General features: G+C 43.0%; 2 protein-coding genes across 4 annotated transcripts in view; one reads left to right on the forward strand and one right to left on the reverse strand.

The window, feature by feature from the left end:
* Window positions 1-7,354, reverse strand: part of PEX3 (peroxisomal biogenesis factor 3) — a 17,803-nt gene extending 10,449 nt beyond the window's left edge. The window contains exons 1-4 of the mRNA XM_077351038.1: window positions 7,072-7,354; window positions 4,491-4,622; window positions 1,724-1,805; window positions 322-365 (exon numbers count right to left, since the gene is read on the reverse strand). Of these exons, the coding sequence (XP_077207153.1) occupies window positions 322-365; window positions 1,724-1,805; window positions 4,491-4,622; window positions 7,072-7,144 (331 nt within the window). The 5' untranslated portion in view covers window positions 7,145-7,354. The remainder of the gene's footprint in view (window positions 1-321; window positions 366-1,723; window positions 1,806-4,490; window positions 4,623-7,071) is intronic.
* The window catches only part of ADAT2 (adenosine deaminase tRNA specific 2), a 49,096-nt gene continuing 36,221 nt past the window's right edge, over window positions 7,307-20,181 (forward strand). Inside the window, exons 1-6 of one of the 3 annotated variants that reach the window (XM_077351081.1) lie at window positions 7,307-7,440; window positions 9,421-9,525; window positions 12,866-13,016; window positions 13,665-13,771; window positions 14,070-14,142; window positions 14,229-16,179. In XM_077351081.1, the coding sequence (XP_077207196.1) occupies window positions 7,369-7,440; window positions 9,421-9,525; window positions 12,866-13,016; window positions 13,665-13,771; window positions 14,070-14,142; window positions 14,229-14,266 (546 nt within the window). In that variant the 5' untranslated portion in view covers window positions 7,307-7,368 and the 3' untranslated portion in view covers window positions 14,267-16,179. Of the gene's footprint in view, window positions 7,563-9,420; window positions 9,526-12,865; window positions 13,017-13,664; window positions 13,772-14,069; window positions 14,143-14,228; window positions 16,180-20,181 lie in introns of those variants that run through there. The other 2 variants (XM_077351098.1, XM_077351089.1) reach the window with 2 other exon arrangements.

Below are 20,181 nucleotides of genomic sequence, written 5' to 3' on the forward strand. Positions count from 1 at the left end.
ACGTGCATGCACGCAGTTGCTGCGCCTGCGCGTTTTGCCACCAGGGGGTGCTAATGCGCATGCCGGCGGCTGCGCCTGCCTCTTCTCACTGTGGGCGGAGGGAGGCTGGCGAGGCTGCCGGTGGCCCAGTACCGTGGCCTTCGTGGCCCGGCACCGGGCCGCAGACCAGGGATTGATGATCCCTGACCAACAGTATTCAACTTGTAGTGGGTTGGGCAAGGGAGAGGAGAAACCATATCTTTGAAAACAACCAAATGTTTTGCTGTTTCTTACACATACATAAGGAGCCTCACTTGATCATCATGAGTCATTGTGACTTACTTATAATCTTCAAATCTTCCCATATTTCTAACTTGTTGGATGGTCTATGAGAGAGAAGAAAATTTTTAAAAACCCTTACACTTAAAATGAGGTGATGTAAACATTAGAACAGTGGCTAAGGAAGTAGCATGCTTTGGACAGGAAAACCAGCCTGCTATATTACAGAATTAGCTATTTTGGTATGACCTTTGTCCATACATCTCTTCAGGTCAGTGAAAACCTGCTGCTTAAAAAGAATCTAAGAATCACACATTTTGGAGTCAGTGAGTCAGCATGATTGTTGAAAGGTATCTCCAGGTAAACCAGGTTTTACACTTTGTTACAGAGCTGAACAACTTCATGGTATAGTGATGCACATACATTTATTAGAAATAGCTGATCTTTTCTTAATTTCTAGTCTCCAGAGTGCTCTGAATAAAGGACACCACTTTCTATTTATAAAATATATTGGGCTGGAAGCAAATTCCCATAACCAGGTGTTTGCAGACACAGTTTGATCTGCTGTTCCCTTCCATAGGCCCATAATGCATGGTCCGGAACGCCTGCACTGGCGGTGGCAGGGCTTTGGGGAAAATCCCTAATAATGCATGCTGCCGCCTCCAGCGCAGGCGTGTCCCGGCCCAGGCCCTCAGAAGACGAAATGCAGGTTCTTCTGGAGTCCCAGGACTCCCGAGGGCACAGGTGAGGGCCAAGCTGCCCGAGCCCCGTGTGTAATCGACCTATGGCGTTGACCTCCCCCAACCTATAGCGTCCCTGCAGGGACGCCTCTTGCCTCTGCCAGCTCTGCGGCGCCAATGGGGGTGACCCCCGCCCCTGCCATGGTGAGAGAACAGCATGCTGCTACTCACCATGCTGCAGTGGGGGCCCCCGGCCCCCAATTTCCCCTCCCCAGCCGCTGCACCAGCTTATATGTGCTCCCAGCACTTCCGGCCCTGCGTTGCCCGTGCGGGGCTGTTGCACCGGACAAGTGGTGGAGCTCCGCCCCTGTGCATACACGGGGGACAGCGGGGCTTTTTGCCCCAATGCAACGGCATGGCGGCAGCATGGAGTAGCTGCCGCCGTGCATAATGGGTCTTAAAGCTACTGGTGAGTATTGGAGGATCTGCCTGAATAAAATCTTATGCACCATAGAGAAGTGCAGGAAGGTTAATGAGCCTGAGATCCGTTAGTGCAACGTCTTTTCTGAAAACATATTTTTCTTAAAGCATATGAGATTTAACATATGCCGTAAAATATTAATTCTTAACTGACAGGATAAAAGGGATTTAAAAGCTTTACCGGGCTGCTGATAACTATCTCACATCACTGCAATGTAAGTGCACATCACATTGGCCTACTATAGAGAACAGGCAACCATAGAACATCTTCAGAGACTATGAATAAACTGACAGGTTACACTTACTTGTTTTTCAGCAGAGAAGTGAGGCTCTCAGAATTCAACTGATACATCAAAGCATCCCTCAGTGTTGGAAGCATTGAAAGTACTGTCAATGGAAAGCAAATTATCAGCAAAATAACTACAGTTTGGGAAATGTCATTGACAAAGTAACAAAGGGTGATGTTTAACACGTATGTCAAGGAAGGACCACAACAGTCTAAGAAACAAGATGTGAAAATCTCTACTGAAACAAAATATTAGTATGACATTTCCACTGTGTTTTGGAGAAATTATAATAAACTAAAAGACCACTTGTTTTGCCTTTTCTTTAAAACATTAAATACTCAGAACATATCTGAAAGAATGAGGGGTAAGTATGCAGTTACTATCTTTGGTCACCCCACTTACTAAAAAGAATGAACTCAAAGCAAAACAATGGCTAAGAACTTAACCTATTTTATCACCAAGTAGATCTGGGCTAGCTTGATTTAGAATAAGGGGACCTCTACTGAATGTATTTGGTTTTTAAATAATAGGAGGTTATACAAGAACTGACAGTGGACCATAAAAAGCATCTGTTGTTTAAAGTTACAGGTGTCCCATTTATCATTTTCAAATTTTAAAAGTTGCCCAATGAATTTTTTTTAGATTTCACATTTTTTCTCTAAAACCTGGGACACTTTCAGTTATGTAGAAAGATATGACTTGCCAGTTCACAGCTCCAGTCACTGGATTTAAGTATCCAAAGTTATAATACTAGGGGCGAAGCCCACTTTAAAAGTGGGCTGGGAGCTGGCAGCCACACACATACCCTGCCAGCTCTCGCTGCGGAAGTGTGGAGGAAGTGGCAGGAGTGGGGTAGAGGAGGTGACAGTGAAGCCCACCGCTACTGGCAATGAGGGAGTGAAAAGCAATGGAGTGCTTGTGGAGGAGCCAGGAGCTTGTGCTGCTGCCAGTGAGGCTCGGACAGGCAAACTCACCTTGCCAGGGTATGGAAACAGTGTTCCTCTACTGCTTTTTCAGTGGTGCCAATGGCTGGGAAGACCATCCAGGCCTCTGTAGAGGAGGCAGCCAGTCTGTAGAGCTCCTGCTATTGGCAAGGACCCGTGCTGTCTAGTTGCAGAGCCATGCAGCTTACCTTTTGTCAGCTCTGTGTAGTTGAATTGGGGGGAGGAGGAAGGGGTGGGGAAGAGTCTGACTGGCCCTCATGGGGGAGGGCTTTCCCAGTGAGGCCAATCAGAGGCCCCCCCAGTGCTGTCAGTGACTTTCTAGCCCCTCTGAGTGGCCCTCATTGGGGAGGGCTCTCCTCTCCGAGGGCCAATCACTGGGCCAGCACATTGTTGGAAGTACCCTTCTTATTTTATGTGGTATGATAAGATGATAAGATGATGAACTTTACTGAAGTGAGTCTAATCTAGAATGGATTCTGAGTCAGCTGAAGTTTCCAAATAGCTTATTTGCCACACCTACTGGTGATGTGCTCTTTGGCTAATGGCAGGTGTATAGGAAACACTCAGGGCCATTTCGCACGGCTTCAAAATAGCACAATGGTTGCTAATTGAAAACGCTACTAATTTGGAATAACCCACGACGTCGTAGACAATCTGCAACACTCCTGAAACCGACCCGCAAAAAGCGCTTCGTTGTAGCGCTTTCAGGGGAATCCCAAAAAGTGGATTCACCCTCCGGAAAGCGATACACTCCTGCAACCAATCTGCAACAATAGCGATAAAGACCTGTGCGTTAACATTGTTGCGGTTTCTTCAGAGTCCCTCCTCCTGAGCCTGTCCTCCAAACTTCCGGCGAAGCGATCGCCATTTTTTTTTCCCCGAGCGAGTGGAGATCAACGCACCGGCGAGCCTCCGTTTAGCCAGTGAGGCTTCCCAGGCTGCAGTCCCTCCTCAGAGCTGTTTACAGTCACTAAGCACAAGAAGCCCGCAGAAGCCCGTTTGCTGATGTATTTTCCCTTTATTTTTCACACTGTTTCGGCTGAAAATCGCGCCCGTGAGGGGGGGGGGGATTTTTTTTTTTCCACTCGGAGGCAGCGTGGCCACGATCAAATGACAGCTCAAACAGAGGCTTCCCGGCTTCAGTCCCTCCCCTTCAGTCACTAAGCACACACATTTCACACATTCCATTCAGCCGAAAATCGGGCCCGTGAGAGGGGGGGGATTTTTTTTTTTCACTCGGAGGCAGCGTGTTAACGATCAAACGACAGCTCAAACACCCCAGGCAGCTGGATGGGTCTCTCCGTTGCAACGAATCTACCCAGATTCGTTACAATGGGTCTGTTTTTTTTTTTTTTTAAAAAAACCTTCCTTAAAGGGAAAGGGGCTGTTTGGGAGCATGCTAACGGCTGCCCATTGGCTGCTTGACGGCCAGGGGCGGGACGAGCTTGGCAATAGTGCTTCCTTTCTAGCGATTTCTGCCGAGACCGGAAGCCTGTGGGAAACGCTAAAAAACGCAACTGATTCCACTACAAAGGCAGGTATGCATAACGACGAATTCCACTATTTTAAATGGCGATTTTTCATTCAGTGACCAATTTGCAACAAAGATCCCCGTGCAAAAAGGCCCTCACTCTCTAGAAGTTGCTACCTCCAAACAAGGAACCAAACAGAAGTTTGGGGGTCAAAGGGGGCAGGGCCTCCTCTCTAGTCTTGTTCTTTTTGTTCTCTTTCACGGCAGCAGCAATCAAGAATGGGGAAACTGAAAACAAGACCTTTAATTGCAGCTGGCCAGGTTGCTACATTCTCTGGTACTCTCTGAACCATGCTGTTGATTGCCTTACCTGTCATGTTGCACGTCCTTTGGTTACTTTCAAAATGATACTGCCTGCGTGCTTGTGCTATATATTCTGCTGCTTCTCTTTCTTGAATTTCTTTCATTTTTTTCTGCCCATATTTTCCAAGTACATAAACTCCTGTGAAAGATGTTGCAGGAGGGAATACAACTTTAAAAATGCAGTCAAGCTTGTTCTAAACTTGTTGTGCTCTAGAAGCTATTCCGCCTTATACAGACACACAACAACAGTACAATATAAAAAATTCTCTTAGAGTTCTCACTGCTGCCTTCAAGGACAGTAAGGATAAGTTGATCCCATCATAGAATAGGTTCACACAAACCCTCCCTCTATCCTCAGGTTGTTTTTCCTTAACAGCAAGATAACCAGTATGCAATTGTGACAGCAAACAGCAGCTTCAGAATTAGGCAACCAAAATGAAGCAATATCATGTGAACTGCCTGAATTAGTATTGAGCTTTACTAACATAATACAAAATTGTGAAGAGATCAGAATCGGTTTTGGGATAATAAGGTTTGACAAACCCTGAATACTGAAAAATGAGCCTAAACTTTGAGGCTGGCTCTGAGAGCCAAAAACAATCAGTCAAGGCAAACTCAAGTGTGTCCAGAGGAGGGCTATGAAGATGGTGGGGGGTTTGGAGACCAAGTCATATGAGGAAAGGTTGAGGGAGCTTGGTCTGTTTCGCCTGGAGAGAAGTGATATGATAACCATCTTCAAATACTTGAAGGGCTGTCATATAGAACAGCGGTCCGCAAGCTTACGCTCGCTGCAGACCGCTGCGGTGTAGTGGGGGGAGAGAGCGGCCCGGGGGCCCGTGCACGCGCGGCAGCCCCATGCGTGTTTGCACCGCCGCCATGACGGCGGCTGCGGCTCCCCCTCCCGGCCCCTCTGGGCCGCGAGCAAATTGGCCACTAAAGTGGCCGATTAGCTTGCGGCTCAGCAAGCTTCTCTTCCCTCCCCTCCCGAAATAAGAAGCTTGCCGGGCCGCGAGCTAATCGAGCTAAAGCTTCTCGCGGCCTGGCAAGCTTCTCGCTTCGGGGGGGGAGGGAAGAAGGAGCTGCGGCCCGGCGCTAAGGCCTTCGCGGCCCGCGGGTTGGGGACCACTGATATAGAAGATGGAGCAGAGTTATTTTTCGTAGCCCTAGAGGATCGAACCAGATCCAATGGGTTGAAATTAATTCAAAAGAATTTTCAGTTAAACATCTGGAAAAGTTCTTTTGTAGAACCGCTCCTCAGTGGAACAGGCTTCCTCGGGAGATGGTAGGTTCTCCTTCTTTGGAAGCTTTTAAGCAGCGGCTAAAGAGTCATCTGTCAGAAGTGCTGATTTTTATGGACTTAGGCAGATTGAGTGGGTAGACAGGAAGGGGTATGCCAGTGTTTGTCTCTTGTGGCCCTTCCTTGAATACCCAGGGAACTGCTGATTGCCACTGTGGGATACTAGGTGAATTTCCTCCAGGCCAGGGTGAATTTTTGGTGGGGGGATAACTTGGACATGAAATTGGGGTCACTTGTGGGTAGGCAGGTAGTTGAAAGTTCCTGCATTGTGCAGAGGGTTGAGCTAGATGATCCTGGATGTCCCTTCTAACTCTAAGGCCTGATATAGCATGACATTTTTCTAAAGAACTAGGCCAGTAGTAAAATCTCTGTGTAATGAAACAGAAAATCCACATGCCCAAGGATCTTTTGGCACAACTGATAACTGCACCATTCTGCAGAACAGCTACATGCAAATTGCAACAGAGCTAAGAGCAGTTTAGCTTGGCATGTAATGATGTGGGCTCCCTTTTAATGCACTATGCATACAAACTGTGTTTTTTTTCTGGTGCATTTTGCCTTTAAGAAACCTTGTTTATTTGATTATTTATTATACTATAACAGCAAAAGAAAAGGGAGCTTCGTTTACTCAGACCCTACGTTGAAGTTTTAGTAATAAAAAATAAACATGTTTGTTCAAGAACAAGCTGTAACAAGCAGACCAACATGATCTTAAGAGGGAAGGGATGAGTCTACACATGCAGCTCCGCAAGGGCTGAGAGATGTTATGCATTAGACAAAACAGTGAAGAATGGGCCTGATTGTTAATCCCTCCTCCCAATGCGAGTCTAATCAAGCACCTCATATCTAATTTTCACAGGCGAAAAAAGAGACACTTTCATGTTTTACACTGAACAAATGAAACAAGAAATCATTTGTATCAAGAAACAGGTGGAGAACAGGCACTTTTTAGAAGGATGGATGTGACCGCCAACCACAATCTAACACCTAAATTACAATAGGGGAGTAATAATGCTCTCCTACTCTACAATTATAGCCAATATTATTTATGTGAACACTGACAGCGATTCACATTTACGCATAGTAAACATGCAGAGAAAGCAGCAAAGGAGACAAACTGGGATGCATGCGGGAAGGAAGGCTGCGCACACCAAGCAGCAGCGGAGAAACCAAAGCAAAAAGGCAAGCGCCGAGAAGGGAAGCCGAAAGAAGGGCGCACGGGGAAAGCGAATACATTCTGCTGACGAGCGACCAAGCGCCATAAAATGTAAGGGGGAGGGAGCTCGCTTACCGCCCAGGAAGGCGCCCAAGAAGAAGCATTTCTTTTTGTGGCGCTTCAAGAAGCCCCACACGGCCAACAGCATGCCGGCAGCGCAATTCCAGCCCGGCCGCGGCTCCACTCGCTCGGCGCAGAAATACAGCCGCCGCAAGACGAAGGCCCTCCTCCTCGCCTCGGACGCGAGTCACGCAAGCCGGCGAGGAGGCGGTGGGAATCCCACCTGTTTCAGAGTCCCCCGTCTTGCTGCGGTTCCTCCTCCATCTGCCTCCTCCGGAAGCTTCAGCTGGGCGCCCTTTGTTCCGCCTGGAAATGGAAGCGGCGGGCCAGCGGGTGGTGATCGCGGGGGAAATGGAGGCCTGGATGGACCGGGCCATACACATGGTGAGTGCATGTGGGCATCCGCAGGAGAACCGGATGCCGAAGGCTACAGGCGAGCTCTTGTTACATTGGGCTAGTGTGGAGAAGAGAATTCCCATTGAGACCTCTTCTCTCATCGTAGCACGGTAAGCCGGGCTCTGCCAGCAATCCCCCCTTCAGCAACTTAAGCGAGGCGCCTTTCTGCACTTTTGGGTATTTTATGTGTCAGGATGCGCCTACCTAACCCCAAACTGGACTCTTGCAATGCAGGGGGGGGGGGTGCTGTTGCTTCTCTCCCGCGCCTTCTGCACTTATTGCCACCACCAGGGCAGGGGTGTCCAAAGCCTCATAGACATGGTGGATTTGGAGGAGGGACTTGAAAGAAGGGAGAGAGGGGATATCATATGGGTGTTATGAGATGCAGTGGACACTGCTAACTCTTTTTTTGCTCTCTCAAAACTTGTGGCTTTCCCAGATGATGTACTGTGAATTCTCTATGTTGGCAAGGGACTTAGTTCTTCATATATATGACTAGAATGTAACAATCAACCAAGCTTTCTCATCTAAAATGAAAAAGCTAACAGGAATGAGCCTCTTGTGGCGCAGAGTGGTAAGGCAGCCGTCTGAAAGCTTTGCCCATGAGGCTGGGAGTTCAATCCCAGCAGCCGGCTCAAGGTTGACTCAGCCTTCCATCCTTCCGAGGTCGGTAAAATGAGTACCCAGCTTGCTGGGGGGTAAACGGTAATGACTGGGGAAGGCACTGGCAAACCACCCCGTATTGAGTCTGCCAAGAAAACGCTAGAGGGCGTCACCCCAAGGGTCAGACATGACTCGGTGCTTGCACAGGGGATACCTTTACCTTTAACAGGAAGCTAATCATACAAACATTCGTACAATGAAACATGTATTTATTGTCACAATTTAGACAAAATACAGTATATAGTGACTAGATAAATTAATTGTTCTGTTAAGTCTGAGATGCATCTTCATATATGGAAATGTAAGCAAATAGAGAATCCATCTTGGCCACATATAGATTACTATAAAGTCTGACTCTACAACCCTACCTTCAAATCTAAGTTGTTTCGAAAGCATGTTGTGGTTGAGCCACATGAAATGTAATGGAACACCATAATTCTCCCACTTAGTCTAGAGTGCAGTCAATTGATCTGTCAATGACAAATAGATTCCTCTGAAACAACAAATCAAATTTCTCTCAAAAGTAAAAAAAAATCCACCACTTATATTAGAGCAGGGCGGGGGAGGGACTACATACACCCTGTGCAACATCTCTAATCTTTAGGGCATTGAATCTGCTGCATTGTGATTGTGGAGGGTCCTGATTTTGTGAGGGGAATGGCACAGCCCTAATAGAAAATACATCCTGATTTTCTCTTAGGCTAGGGGATTGTGTTTTCTGGTGGACAGCTGTATATGTTGAGGGATTTTAATGGATTTTATTGGGGTTTTTAAATTGTTGTAACCCGCCACGAGCCGTAAGGGAGTGGCGGGCCATAAATCGAAAGATAATAATAATAATAATAATAATAATAATAATAATAATAATATGGTCAGCTACTGTATTGGACAAAAGATCCTTGCTCAGTGCTGGCATTCAGAGTGGGAAAGGGTAGGCAATTGTCGTTCATTCATTCAATTTATATACCGCCTGTCACTATGACATCTCAGGGTGGTGTGCATAGAACTATGGGAATGAGAAGATACATTGAAACATTTGCAACAATTTGAAATGATAAAACACTGCAGTCAAAAACAGTCAATGCCGATCAGAGGCAAAAATAGCAGTTAACAGTTAACAAAGCCTTTGGCTAGGGACATGTTGGGTGTCAGAGTTGCCTGGTAATGGGTTGTGGAGAGGTCCCCATTGCTTGCCTCACCCAAAAGCCTGTCAGAAGAGTTCCATTTTACAGGCCCCACTGAGTGAATGTACTTTGCAATGTTTATGGACTTACAAACTGTTTCAACTGTTTCTGTGTTTGATAGGCTAAGGAAGCATTGGAAAATGGTGAGGTGCCCGTTGGCTGTCTCATGGTCTACAATAATCAGATCATAGGGAAAGGGAAGAATGAAGTGAATGAAACTAAAAATGTAAGTCCTCCATATAAAATGCAAGCTCCTATGCTTAAAAAAAGTAAGTGAAGATCCTCTTATTTGAGTAAACTAGTTTGTTTTTCGACTAAATGTAATGAATGGCTCATGCACGTTTAAATTGTTATTTCTATGAATTTGGGGGGTTAGTTTTTTTATTTCTGTATCACACCACACTCCTGTAACACGCTGTCAAGGGTGAATTGGTTGGTATCCTCCTTATGGTTAGCTTCATGAGAGTCATGAGAGCTTGCCTTTTCCATAGGCATTTGGCATGGGAAACACGTAGCACTGATTTCTGAATAAATCTGAATTTTGATGATTTTACATTTTGTGTTTTATTGTATGTTTTACTGGTTAATTTTTAAAAACTTGGTAATAGGCTAAAGGTTTTCCAGATTGAAATGTTGTGTGTGTGATACACAAAGTACATGTTTTATATTGTGAAAATTGGCCTTTTAGATATGTGTAGTTCATTCACAACTATCATGACAGGAGTGTGTTTAACTTGAGTATTTATGCCTGAGTACTAAACATCAAGGTAAGAGCCTCTTGTGGCGCAGAGTGCAACCTGAAAGCTCTGCCCATGAGGCTGGGAGTTCAATCCCAGCAGATGGCTCAAGGCTAACTCAGCCTTCCATCCTTCCAAGGTTGGTAAAATGAGTACCCAGTTTGCTGGGGTGTAAACAGTAATGACTGGGGAGGGCACTGGCAAACCACCCCGTATTGAGTCTGCTATGAAAATGCTAGAGGGCGTCACCCCAAGGGTCAGACATGACCTGGTGCTTGCACAGGGGATACCTTTACCTTTACTAAACATCAAGAGGTGGGCCTGAATTGGTGTGTTGAAGAGTAGTCCTGCAGGCATAGTAGACTTGTCTTAATCTGTTTTATGTTTCCTGGTGAGGACTCTTCAGGACAGTGCTACAGATATCTCTATGAGCTGTTTTTTATGAACTGCTTGAGGTGAACAGGAATTACCAGAATTAGTTTTTCTTGGGGCAGCTTCCTTGCCTGTTCCTGTTTTACTTCCAGTTTAGATTAGATAAAAAACATAATTCTTTCCTATCAGAACAGTTTTCCAGCCTTTCAACTTTACCGGCAAAAGTACCTGCCAACCAACCTTTTCAGCCATGAAGGAGTTTTCTTAATAAAATATACTTTAGGAATCTACTGCAGTATATATGTATGTATTCATTCATAGCAATTATCTATGCACTATTTTTGTTCCTTCCAGAATTACTTTATGGCAGCCCCTTTCAGTACGTTCTCTGACTGTTTTGATGCTCTAGATTTAGACCGCGGAAAGGATTAAACATCGTTCCTAGTTTGTATCTTAACAGCCTCATTTTACAATTCAAGGCTATCTGAATACTTGATTCTTTAACAAAAATTGATACAGTAGAAGTCACTGCTATATTCTGCCTTATATCCCTTGGACCAGTATTATATTTTCTGACACATTTTGTACTCTTTATTACAGTTCTAGGGTGTATTTAGTCATTTGTTCCCTCAGAGGACACTAAAACTGGGTTTTGTGTAGGTGTCTGCCATAAGGATATTGCAAAGAAATCTTCTCCGAGGCAAACCTCTGATCATGATATGAACAGGAATTAGAATGGTTTTTGGAAATGTATGGTATGATGCCAACTTTGAGATAAAGTGGATAGACAAGCATTTATTGGAGATTAAGATAAGATTTCTTAGCATTCGTGGCTTCTGCTAAACATGATTTTAATGGGCCATTTAAAATTTAATGTATGAACAAAGCTGTATAATAATGTTAATTTATAGTTGATTCTACCACATATCAATAATTCTATTTTATACTGATATGTGTATAGAGTAGCACATTTTAATCTTTTAGATAATTGGCATTTGGTTTTTGCTTAGCAGCTACAGAAAAATATGTAGAGTTCTGTGAAACATGCAGGCTTCATTGTTCATGCAAAATGGCTTTAAAATATATCATACAAACTGAACTTATCAAGATATATTACCCATTTTGTAACTAAATGACTTATTAAAAACAGAGGATATCAGCTGGCAGAAGGGAAAAATACTGACAGCTTCAGTTCAGCCCAGCAACATTTTCAGGTCTTCCTAATTGGAAGTGACGGGAAATTGAGTCAAACAAACTTCCCTAAAGCTGAAGCTGAAGTGAGACAGTCTTCTATGCTATCCTTTGAGCTATTTTGACTAGTAGGTCTCATTTCTTCCCTCATGTTTATTCATAAGCTGATAAAAAAGCAAGAAAGTTATCTGGTAGGGCAGAAAAAGTGTTTTCCCTGTAGCTGAACGTTTCTTCTCCAAATAGCCACTGCTGCTGTACCCTCTTTGTCCTTGCTCCAAAAGACAATATGTGCCGTGCCTGTAATTGTTGTACCCTGGGGTCACTTTAAAAATGGAAAAACCAATTCATTTAACACAGGATAAAGTAGGCCTGTCTTGAGGGTGCGGTGGATGCTGATGAAGTACCTTGAAATAAAATACCAATTAAATATTATGATTTTATGTTTTTCTGAAGCGTTACTATTGTCAAAGAAAACTCCTATACTGTAATGTCCTTTTATATGCTTTTTTAGTTGTTACGTTTCATTGCACTGATGCCAAAAGTTAATTCTCTCACAAAGGGTGGTATGTCCCAATGACAGAATGTGCCTTGCTCTCTGAATAAACTGCACTTAGATGAATGGCAGGATAGAATCCATTGTCATCAGTTGTCTATCATGAGCCTTCTCTCTGACATAGTGTCATTTGTGAACATCAATAATAAACCTAATATGTGGGATCTTGCCAGGAAGAGGACTGTTCCTCACTTTCTTTTGCTTCCACAGCCCATTTTGATCTCCACAAAGGCTATGGCATAGAGTGAATATAAAATCTATTGGAGTAATGACTGCTAAATATTATAAACTGGAACTGCTATATGATTTGTTTTTCTCTAGACTAGCTAGGAGTGGGCTTAGTGGTATGGTCCGTGTTCTAGTGAATTCTAACAAGTTGCAGACATGTGGCATGATCTCAGCTGGTTCATTTAGTTGCCTGGGTGTGATGTGTTATACATCTTGCCACTTATGAGAGGGGTACTTGAATAATGATAGGGGCAAATTTGCTCCACATTGACATCACCACTTCAGCAGTTTGTCTAAGTGCTAATTGCAGTGCTTCAGTATAATTTATTGGTACATCAGATGACAGACCATAGGTATGGAATCATGGAAGCCACCGAGCATGTTGTCTTCTGAAAGGAGAGATGATTTGTTGGAGTTTTCTCTTTCAGTTATACCAATATCCATTACCATTTGATATAAATTATTGTTTTTCTATATCCTCATAGGCTACTCGCCATGCAGAAATGGTGGCAATTGATGAGGTGATAGACTGGTGTCGTCAGCTCAAGAAGGACCCTGAGGAAGTATTTCAGCATACTGTGTTATATGTCACTGTAGAGCCCTGTATAATGTGTGCAGCTGCCCTGCGCATGATGAGTATCCTTTACTACATGACGTATTGGCATGTTAATTTCAACCTGTAAATTGTTTGACTAGCAAGGTAGTGGAAGTAATCTTTTTGTTGACAATGTTTATGTGTAGATTTGTCAGTGTAGACATTGTGGACACAAAGTTATAAGGCTTTGGTGTGGGCAAGGTCAGGTAAGGCATGGATTCTGGTCAGAGCCACTGTTTGGATGAGGTGGTCTGCTGAAAAGCAATGGCTATCATTATGCATGGAAGCACCATCAAGATGCAGCTGACTTATGGTGACCCTAGCAAGGGACTTTTCAAAGCAAGTGGGAAGCAGTGGTGACTTGCTATTGCCTTCCTCTGCAGAGTTTTCTCTGGTGGTCTCCAATCCAAGTACAGACTACTTAGCTTCTGAGATCCAGTGATACGGGGCTATGCCATGCTGTTTTCCCTGGCGACCGTTATCATTAAAGGTACCTCAGGTACCAAATAGCAACGGATTTCACTGACTTCAGAATTGGAGGTTCAGTAAAGATGGGAGTTGCCCTCGAAGGAGGACATTGAATGAGAACCACAGAAGCAGAAGTTGGTGAGAGAAGGTTTCTTATTATTAAGTTGGGATAATCATATAACACTTTCTTGTAGTCTAGAAATTCCTTAATTTATTTATATAAATCCCACTTGTTGTATATGGCTGCCAGAATGAACGGTTTGGAGGTTGTGGCTCTGTTCTGAACATCTCTTCTGCTACTTTAACAGACACAGGAGAACCATTTCAGGTGAAATACTTTGGCTCTGTGTTTTAGGACATGGACTTGAAGCTAGAAAATGCCTATGCAAATTTGGCGCCTCTTTATGTTAACTTTACATTAAACAACACCCACAAATTGCCCTCATAGCCATATGATAGAGGAATGTTCAACAGATGAGAATTTTTCTAGGCAATGCAGCACTGAGGTAGCAAAAATGACATGGGATCTATATAGTAAGGATGCAGAAATCAGATGAAACTAGTAAATTCTAACACCAAAGTGGGATTTGGAATGCCTTTTAAAAAATACAAAATCTGGTCTGCAGTGCATAGCTGGTTATCGTTCAGAAGAAGCTGTGGAAATGCTGAAAACGTTCTACAGACAAGAAAACCCAAATGGTAAGTCCTCTTTTTATTCTAATTAATTTTGTGTGTGTGCACATCTTTGAGTATTAATAAATCCTTTTTTCTTTCTTTTTCGGCAGCACCAAAATCAAAAGTTCGAAAAAAGGAATGCAAATGAATGCAGTGGTGGAAGCTAAACTAGCCCTGGGAGACTAACAAAACATCCAGAGGCTGATGTGATACTGTCCTCCCCCTTGCTCATTAGCACTAAGATGTAGAGAAAGTCCTTTCTGTTCCTTTGTAGGATTTCATGCTTCACTTACAATTATCAATGATATCAAGTGGCCAAAAAAGAAAACATTAAAATGTTCAACCTTTTCCTAGTGAGAAAGGAGAAGAGCACCTTTCCACATACAAGTAGTTCATGCCAGTTTTGAAGGTTGACTTCCTTGGCAAACTTTGAAAAAAGAGGGGTAGTTTGCCCTGAGACAGAGTTCTGAGACAGTTAGACCAGTGGTGTACACAGTAGTGTGAGAGGTTTGATTTCTGGCTGGTCACTGACAGCAGTGGCTTCTCAGTAGTATGTTAAAAATGTATTGCACTCTGAGGTCTGTGTGCTGAGTTAGGACTGCCTCTGCATACACCACTGCCCCCTGGGAATGGTTGCCTCCAGTCCTGTCATAAGAACTTCTCCTATTAGGTCTTGCTTAGCATATTCTTACCTTACCCCTTTCTTTAGGACAAATGTTGCTGATGTGATGGTCATGTTCAGGGGATAGAAAAATAATATGCATCAGAAAAACTACCTATTAATGCCTGGCATCTCCAGTATTTTACCAAACAAATTATATCTATAGGAGCTTAGAAATGGGACAAATGATTTTGTCTGTAACCCGAGCTACAAAATTGTGACATCCAGGAGAAAAATTCTGCTAATTGAATGGGAGTTGATTTTGCCAGTTTCCCCTTCCTATTGTAATCATACTACATTCTGTAGATCAACAATTCTTCCCTCATAAATTCCTGGGAATTCCTTTCCCCACAGCGGTAGCATTTTGGGGATCATTGCTGGCTGCAACAAGAGGGGAAAGTAAGGAAATCTTGATCTGGTGTCACAAATTTCTTTTAAGTTTTTTTCTGCAGGATGCAAGCCAGCATCTCTTGAAATATTCGTTTGGGGCAAACTAAGTCCAGTTTCCTCAACACATTTGTAACTTGCATTTGTGAAATTGTATTGCATGGTAGCTAGTTATGTTGCCCTTTCTTTAATATGGTTGCTTGACATAAAGGCACTTCCACTATACTTACCCTAAATGACCAAAATTGAAACATCTGATAGCTGTAATGCAGGAGGACAACAGCAGTAAGGAAAACTTATCAAGTTAGAGTTAATATTTGCAGTTTCTTTGCGGTATTAATTGAATGTAGTATGATTACAGTCCAGAAGGGGGCCCTGCTATTCCAGTAATGAGCAATTCAGGGAATTTTGAACTGAACTTATTCTTCAAGAATGTGTACCACCCCCCAAAAACCCCAACAACAATAAGAACTGGAAAAACAAATTGCTCAAAGCCATTTAGAATTTTAATATAAAGAAAAGTCATTCAGATAGTTTGGTTAGAAAAATCTGAACCAAAATGTTGTTTCAATATTTCTGTGTTCTACCATGTAGAATGGGAAAACCTGAAAAATTGTAAGTGTAATTCTGTATGCTAAATAATAAAGAGTAATATTTCTACCACTTGTTTTGGAAGTGTGCAACTTTAAAAATATATAATTTTAACTTGTGTGTGGCAGTTGGGAAACTGCTTTTCCTGGCTTGAAGGCCAGAATTTGATTCTTGGATTCTGTGCTTAGAATTGCCCCGATGAATTGAAAAGAGACTCTAGAAAGAATGTGGTTATTGTGTTTTAGACTCTATAAGATTTCTGGCAGCAAACATGTCCCTTGTGTGCCTTGCAGATCACCAAAGATATGATTTGTTTGATTAATAAATTTGGTTAATAATAGTAGCACAGGATGATTTTTCATGTAATTTGAAAAAAATCATTGTTTGATTTTTGTAATTAAAAATATTATTTTTGTACACAATGGTCATTCACTGTCGTGAATGTAAGAAATGTTTATGTGCGTACTGGAATTTAGTATAGGTGGTAGAAAAATTCCCTTTATGGAAGGTAAGAGTGAAATCCTTATTTTATAAGGATATGGTGTGAGAAAGCTGAGGAACATGGGAACATCCAGCCTGGAGAGGAGGAGATTGAGAGGGGACATGATTGCTGTCTTTAAGCATTTGAATGGTTGTCACTTAGAGGAGGGCAGGAAGTGGTTCCTGTTGGCAGCAGAGGATAGGGTGCACAGTAATGGCTTTAAATTACGTGTAGAATGGTACCGGCTAGATATCCAGAATTTTTTTCCCACAGAATAGTTCAGCAGTGGAATTGGCTGACTAAGGAGGTAGCGCGTTCCCCTTCACTGGCGGGCTTCAGCAGCATCTGGACAGATACTTATCCTGGATGCTTTAGGCCAGGGGTAGTCAAACTGCGGCCCTCCAGATGTCCATGGACTACAATTCCCAGAAGCCCCTGCCAGCTAATGCTGGCAGGGGCTTCTGGGAATTGTAGTCCATGGACATCTGGAGGGCCGCAGTTTGACTACCCCTGCTTTAGGCTGATCCTGCATTGAGCAGAGGGTTGGACTAGATGGCCTGTATGGCCCCTTGCAACTGTACTATGATTCTGTGAGCCAGCCCCAGCCGAGGTGGTGCAGAGCTCTCAGCTCTTGCCGCCCTAGCTGATCTTCAGTGTAGTTGAATATCCCCAAATAAAAGTTGGAAAAAAATGAGCTTTCGTAAATAATACCCCCCAAATATCAACTGTTTATTCCAAACACACATGCCTAAACACTGGCTTTCATTTGCTTCAAGACTTAATTCAAGGTACTAGTATCAACCCTTAAAGCTCTGTATGGCCTGGAACCAACATTCTCCCATATGAATCTACCTCTTAACTCTGGTCATCTTTGAAGACCTTGTTTCAGCTGCTCCCACCATCTGAAGCTATATGTGTAGTTATCCAGGGTAGGACTTCCTCAGCTTTGGCACCAAATCTTTGGAGCTCCTTCCCCAAGCAAATTTGTCCATCATTCTATATCAGTATACTCAGCCAGCAGGTAAAGATTTTTTGTTTGGTTTGGCATAATCCCAGTGGTTATTAGTCCTTATTCCTGGTACTAGTGTTGTTATTTTTAATGTCTTTATTGAATGTATTTGATGTTGGGCTTTAATTGTACCAGTGTTTTATGTGTGGTGCCTTGATTGGGTGGAAAGGCAGCGTAAAACAATATTTTAAATGCATACATACACCTCTCCTGCAGGAAGTGGGAGGTATTGCTTAGTCTTTTGTAAATGTCTCCTGTTTCCTACTGGGAGGAGTATTCAGAGAGGAAAAAGCATAATCCTCCACTCCCCCCCCCCCCCCGTGAAGAGAGCTTTGACTCTCAAAAGTCTGTACTCTGAAAGTGTTGCTGGTCTATAAGGTGCTACTGGACTCAAATATAGCAACTCCACTCCTTCCCTTCAGTTATTCAGGAAGCAGAGGTGACTGATTCCCCCCAGGGCCCAGCTGCCAACACCCTGTTGTCCGGATTCTATTTAGTCTTAGGCAGTTACCTTGGGGAGGTGGGGCAGTGTTAAGAGTACCTTCTCCCAGGGAACATTTGAAAACAAGTTGAGTTAGTTAATGCACATGGGTGGGAAATGTCCCATTTCTGAATTACCTTAATGACAAAATTGGACAACGGCAGCCAAAAGGCAAAGCAAATTAATAAAACAGCTGCTCCTGGGACTCTAAGCGTTCATTGTCATCTGTGTTCTTTTCCCATTTGTGTCAAGGGGTTTTTCTTTCAAAACCTGTTACAGTCTGCACTGGAGCCCATGGCTGTAAGCTCTCCTGCTAGTCTTGCTCCAAATACAACACAAGAATGGATTGCCTGGAAAAGTTCGGAAGATTTTATGTTTTAAAATATAATCTTTTATCAATGTTCTGAACCTGCCAAGTTAATAAAAGGCCACATTGTATATGCATTACTGAAAAGAAAGCCCTGCAGTCTTACAAATGTTTGAATTATATGGGGCTCCATGTGTGTGTTTTAAATAACTGCCTTGTAAAAGTATCATTTAATTGCATGTAAAGAAAGGAACTCCTAATGAGTCTGCAATGGCTCAATAAACCTTTCATTCCCTTAAGTTGTAATTTAAATTCATGCCTCTTTTGTTGTGCCAATCACAAGTTATATTCAGTATATCTTTGAATTGTCAAGTACAACAAACCACTTAGCCCAGAAATGTTTTAAGTTTTGCTTTATTGCCGTCCCAGCTAGTTAATAGATTTGGATGTCAGGATGACTGACCAATAAGCCACCTGAGATATATGGCTTCATATTTCCATGATTTAAGTTCCTGGAAATAGGCAGGAAGTTTAATTGTACTGATCAAAAGGGCATGAGTCAAACATGTCAACTTGACAGTGGAAGCACTTAAACAAAACCCATGTTAAAAAAATGTTCCAAATAACTTTCAGACACTGAAAGGGAAATACAGCAATCAGTTATTCAGAACCAAAGGAAAGTTACTCTCCCCCAAACTGATCTGACTGTGTGCTGTTAAAATAGCAAAAGCTGCTTGATAAACTGGCAGTTTTTAAGAAATTGACAACTAAAGCACTAATCTAAAGTTGATACTCAAAATAAAGAGGACTGGCTAGTCCAACGGTACATGACTTACATCACAAATACTAAAGTATGGCTCCCCTCGGGACTTTTCTAGGGCATAGACAGAAAGCTCTGAGAAGGTGCATCATCAAGACCTGTAATGAAACCTGAATTCTCAGTGAAAATGATGACTATGCCAGCTTATTTTTTAATATATCTGTATTTACATATTTGTAGAATATCCACATATCTGTACCTATTATGAATGTTTCGAATGTGTCTTACAGCTGCTAATATATTTAAACTTGGTTTTAAATGCCACTGGGGTGCTAGGGTAAGTAATTGTTATAATAAATCTAGTGAGAGTCCAACTTATCACAGTGTTCGTGGAACACATACCTGCTGTGGGACTCCATGGTTCTGGCCCCCTCCTTCTCTGACACACACATATGCATGTGCACACATACACATTAAGCATCATGGGATCAGAGTTGGAAAGGGCAATATAGGCCATCTAGTCCAACCCCCTGCTCAATACAGGATCATAAATCTTCCATGATAAGTATCTGTCCAGCCACTGCTTGAAGATCACCAGTGATGGGGACCTCACCATCTCCCTAGCCAACCTATTCCACTGTTGAACTACTCTGACTGAATTCCCCCCCCCCCCCGATATCTAGCTGGTACTATTCTACACATAGTTTAAAGCCAGTACTGTGGGTCCTATCTTCTGCTGCCAACAGGAACCATTCCCTGCCTTCCTGAAAGGGACAACCGTTCAAATAATTTAAAGACAGCAATCATGTCCCCTCTCAACCTCCTCTTTTCCAGGCTGAACATTCCCACGACTCTTGGCCTTTTCTCATGGGGCTTGGTCCCTAGACCCTGGATTATCCTCATTATCCTAAGTAAGGCCTCAAGAACAGCACAACTCCAGGTGTGGTTGACCCAACGCAGTATATGGTGGAACTATGATATCTTGCAGTTTTGATGTGATGCTTTTGTTGTTACAGCTCAAGACTGCATTTGCCTTCTTTACGGCCTATTATCTGCCCATATTTAGCATACAGTCCACATATATTCTAAGATCTGCTACCCAGAAGTATATCTCCCATCCATTATACATGCTTCTCATTTTTGTGACCCTAATGTAGAATCTGAATCAGTTTAATACAGCACTAGACCAGAATTTACATTACACTCAGGTGTAAAACTCTGCAATTATCCTTATTGAATTGCATCTTGTTCTCATTTACTCACTTTTCCAGCAAGCTCAAATCTTACTCAACTCTATCTTCTGGGATGTTCACTACTCCTCCCAGATTGGTGTAATCTGCAGATTTAATGAGGAGTCCCTCAACCCCCTCTTCCAGATCATTGATA

Source organism: Paroedura picta, chromosome 1 (assembly GCF_049243985.1).
Source record: "Paroedura picta isolate Pp20150507F chromosome 1, Ppicta_v3.0, whole genome shotgun sequence".
NCBI lineage: Eukaryota > Metazoa > Chordata > Lepidosauria > Squamata > Gekkonidae > Paroedura > Paroedura picta.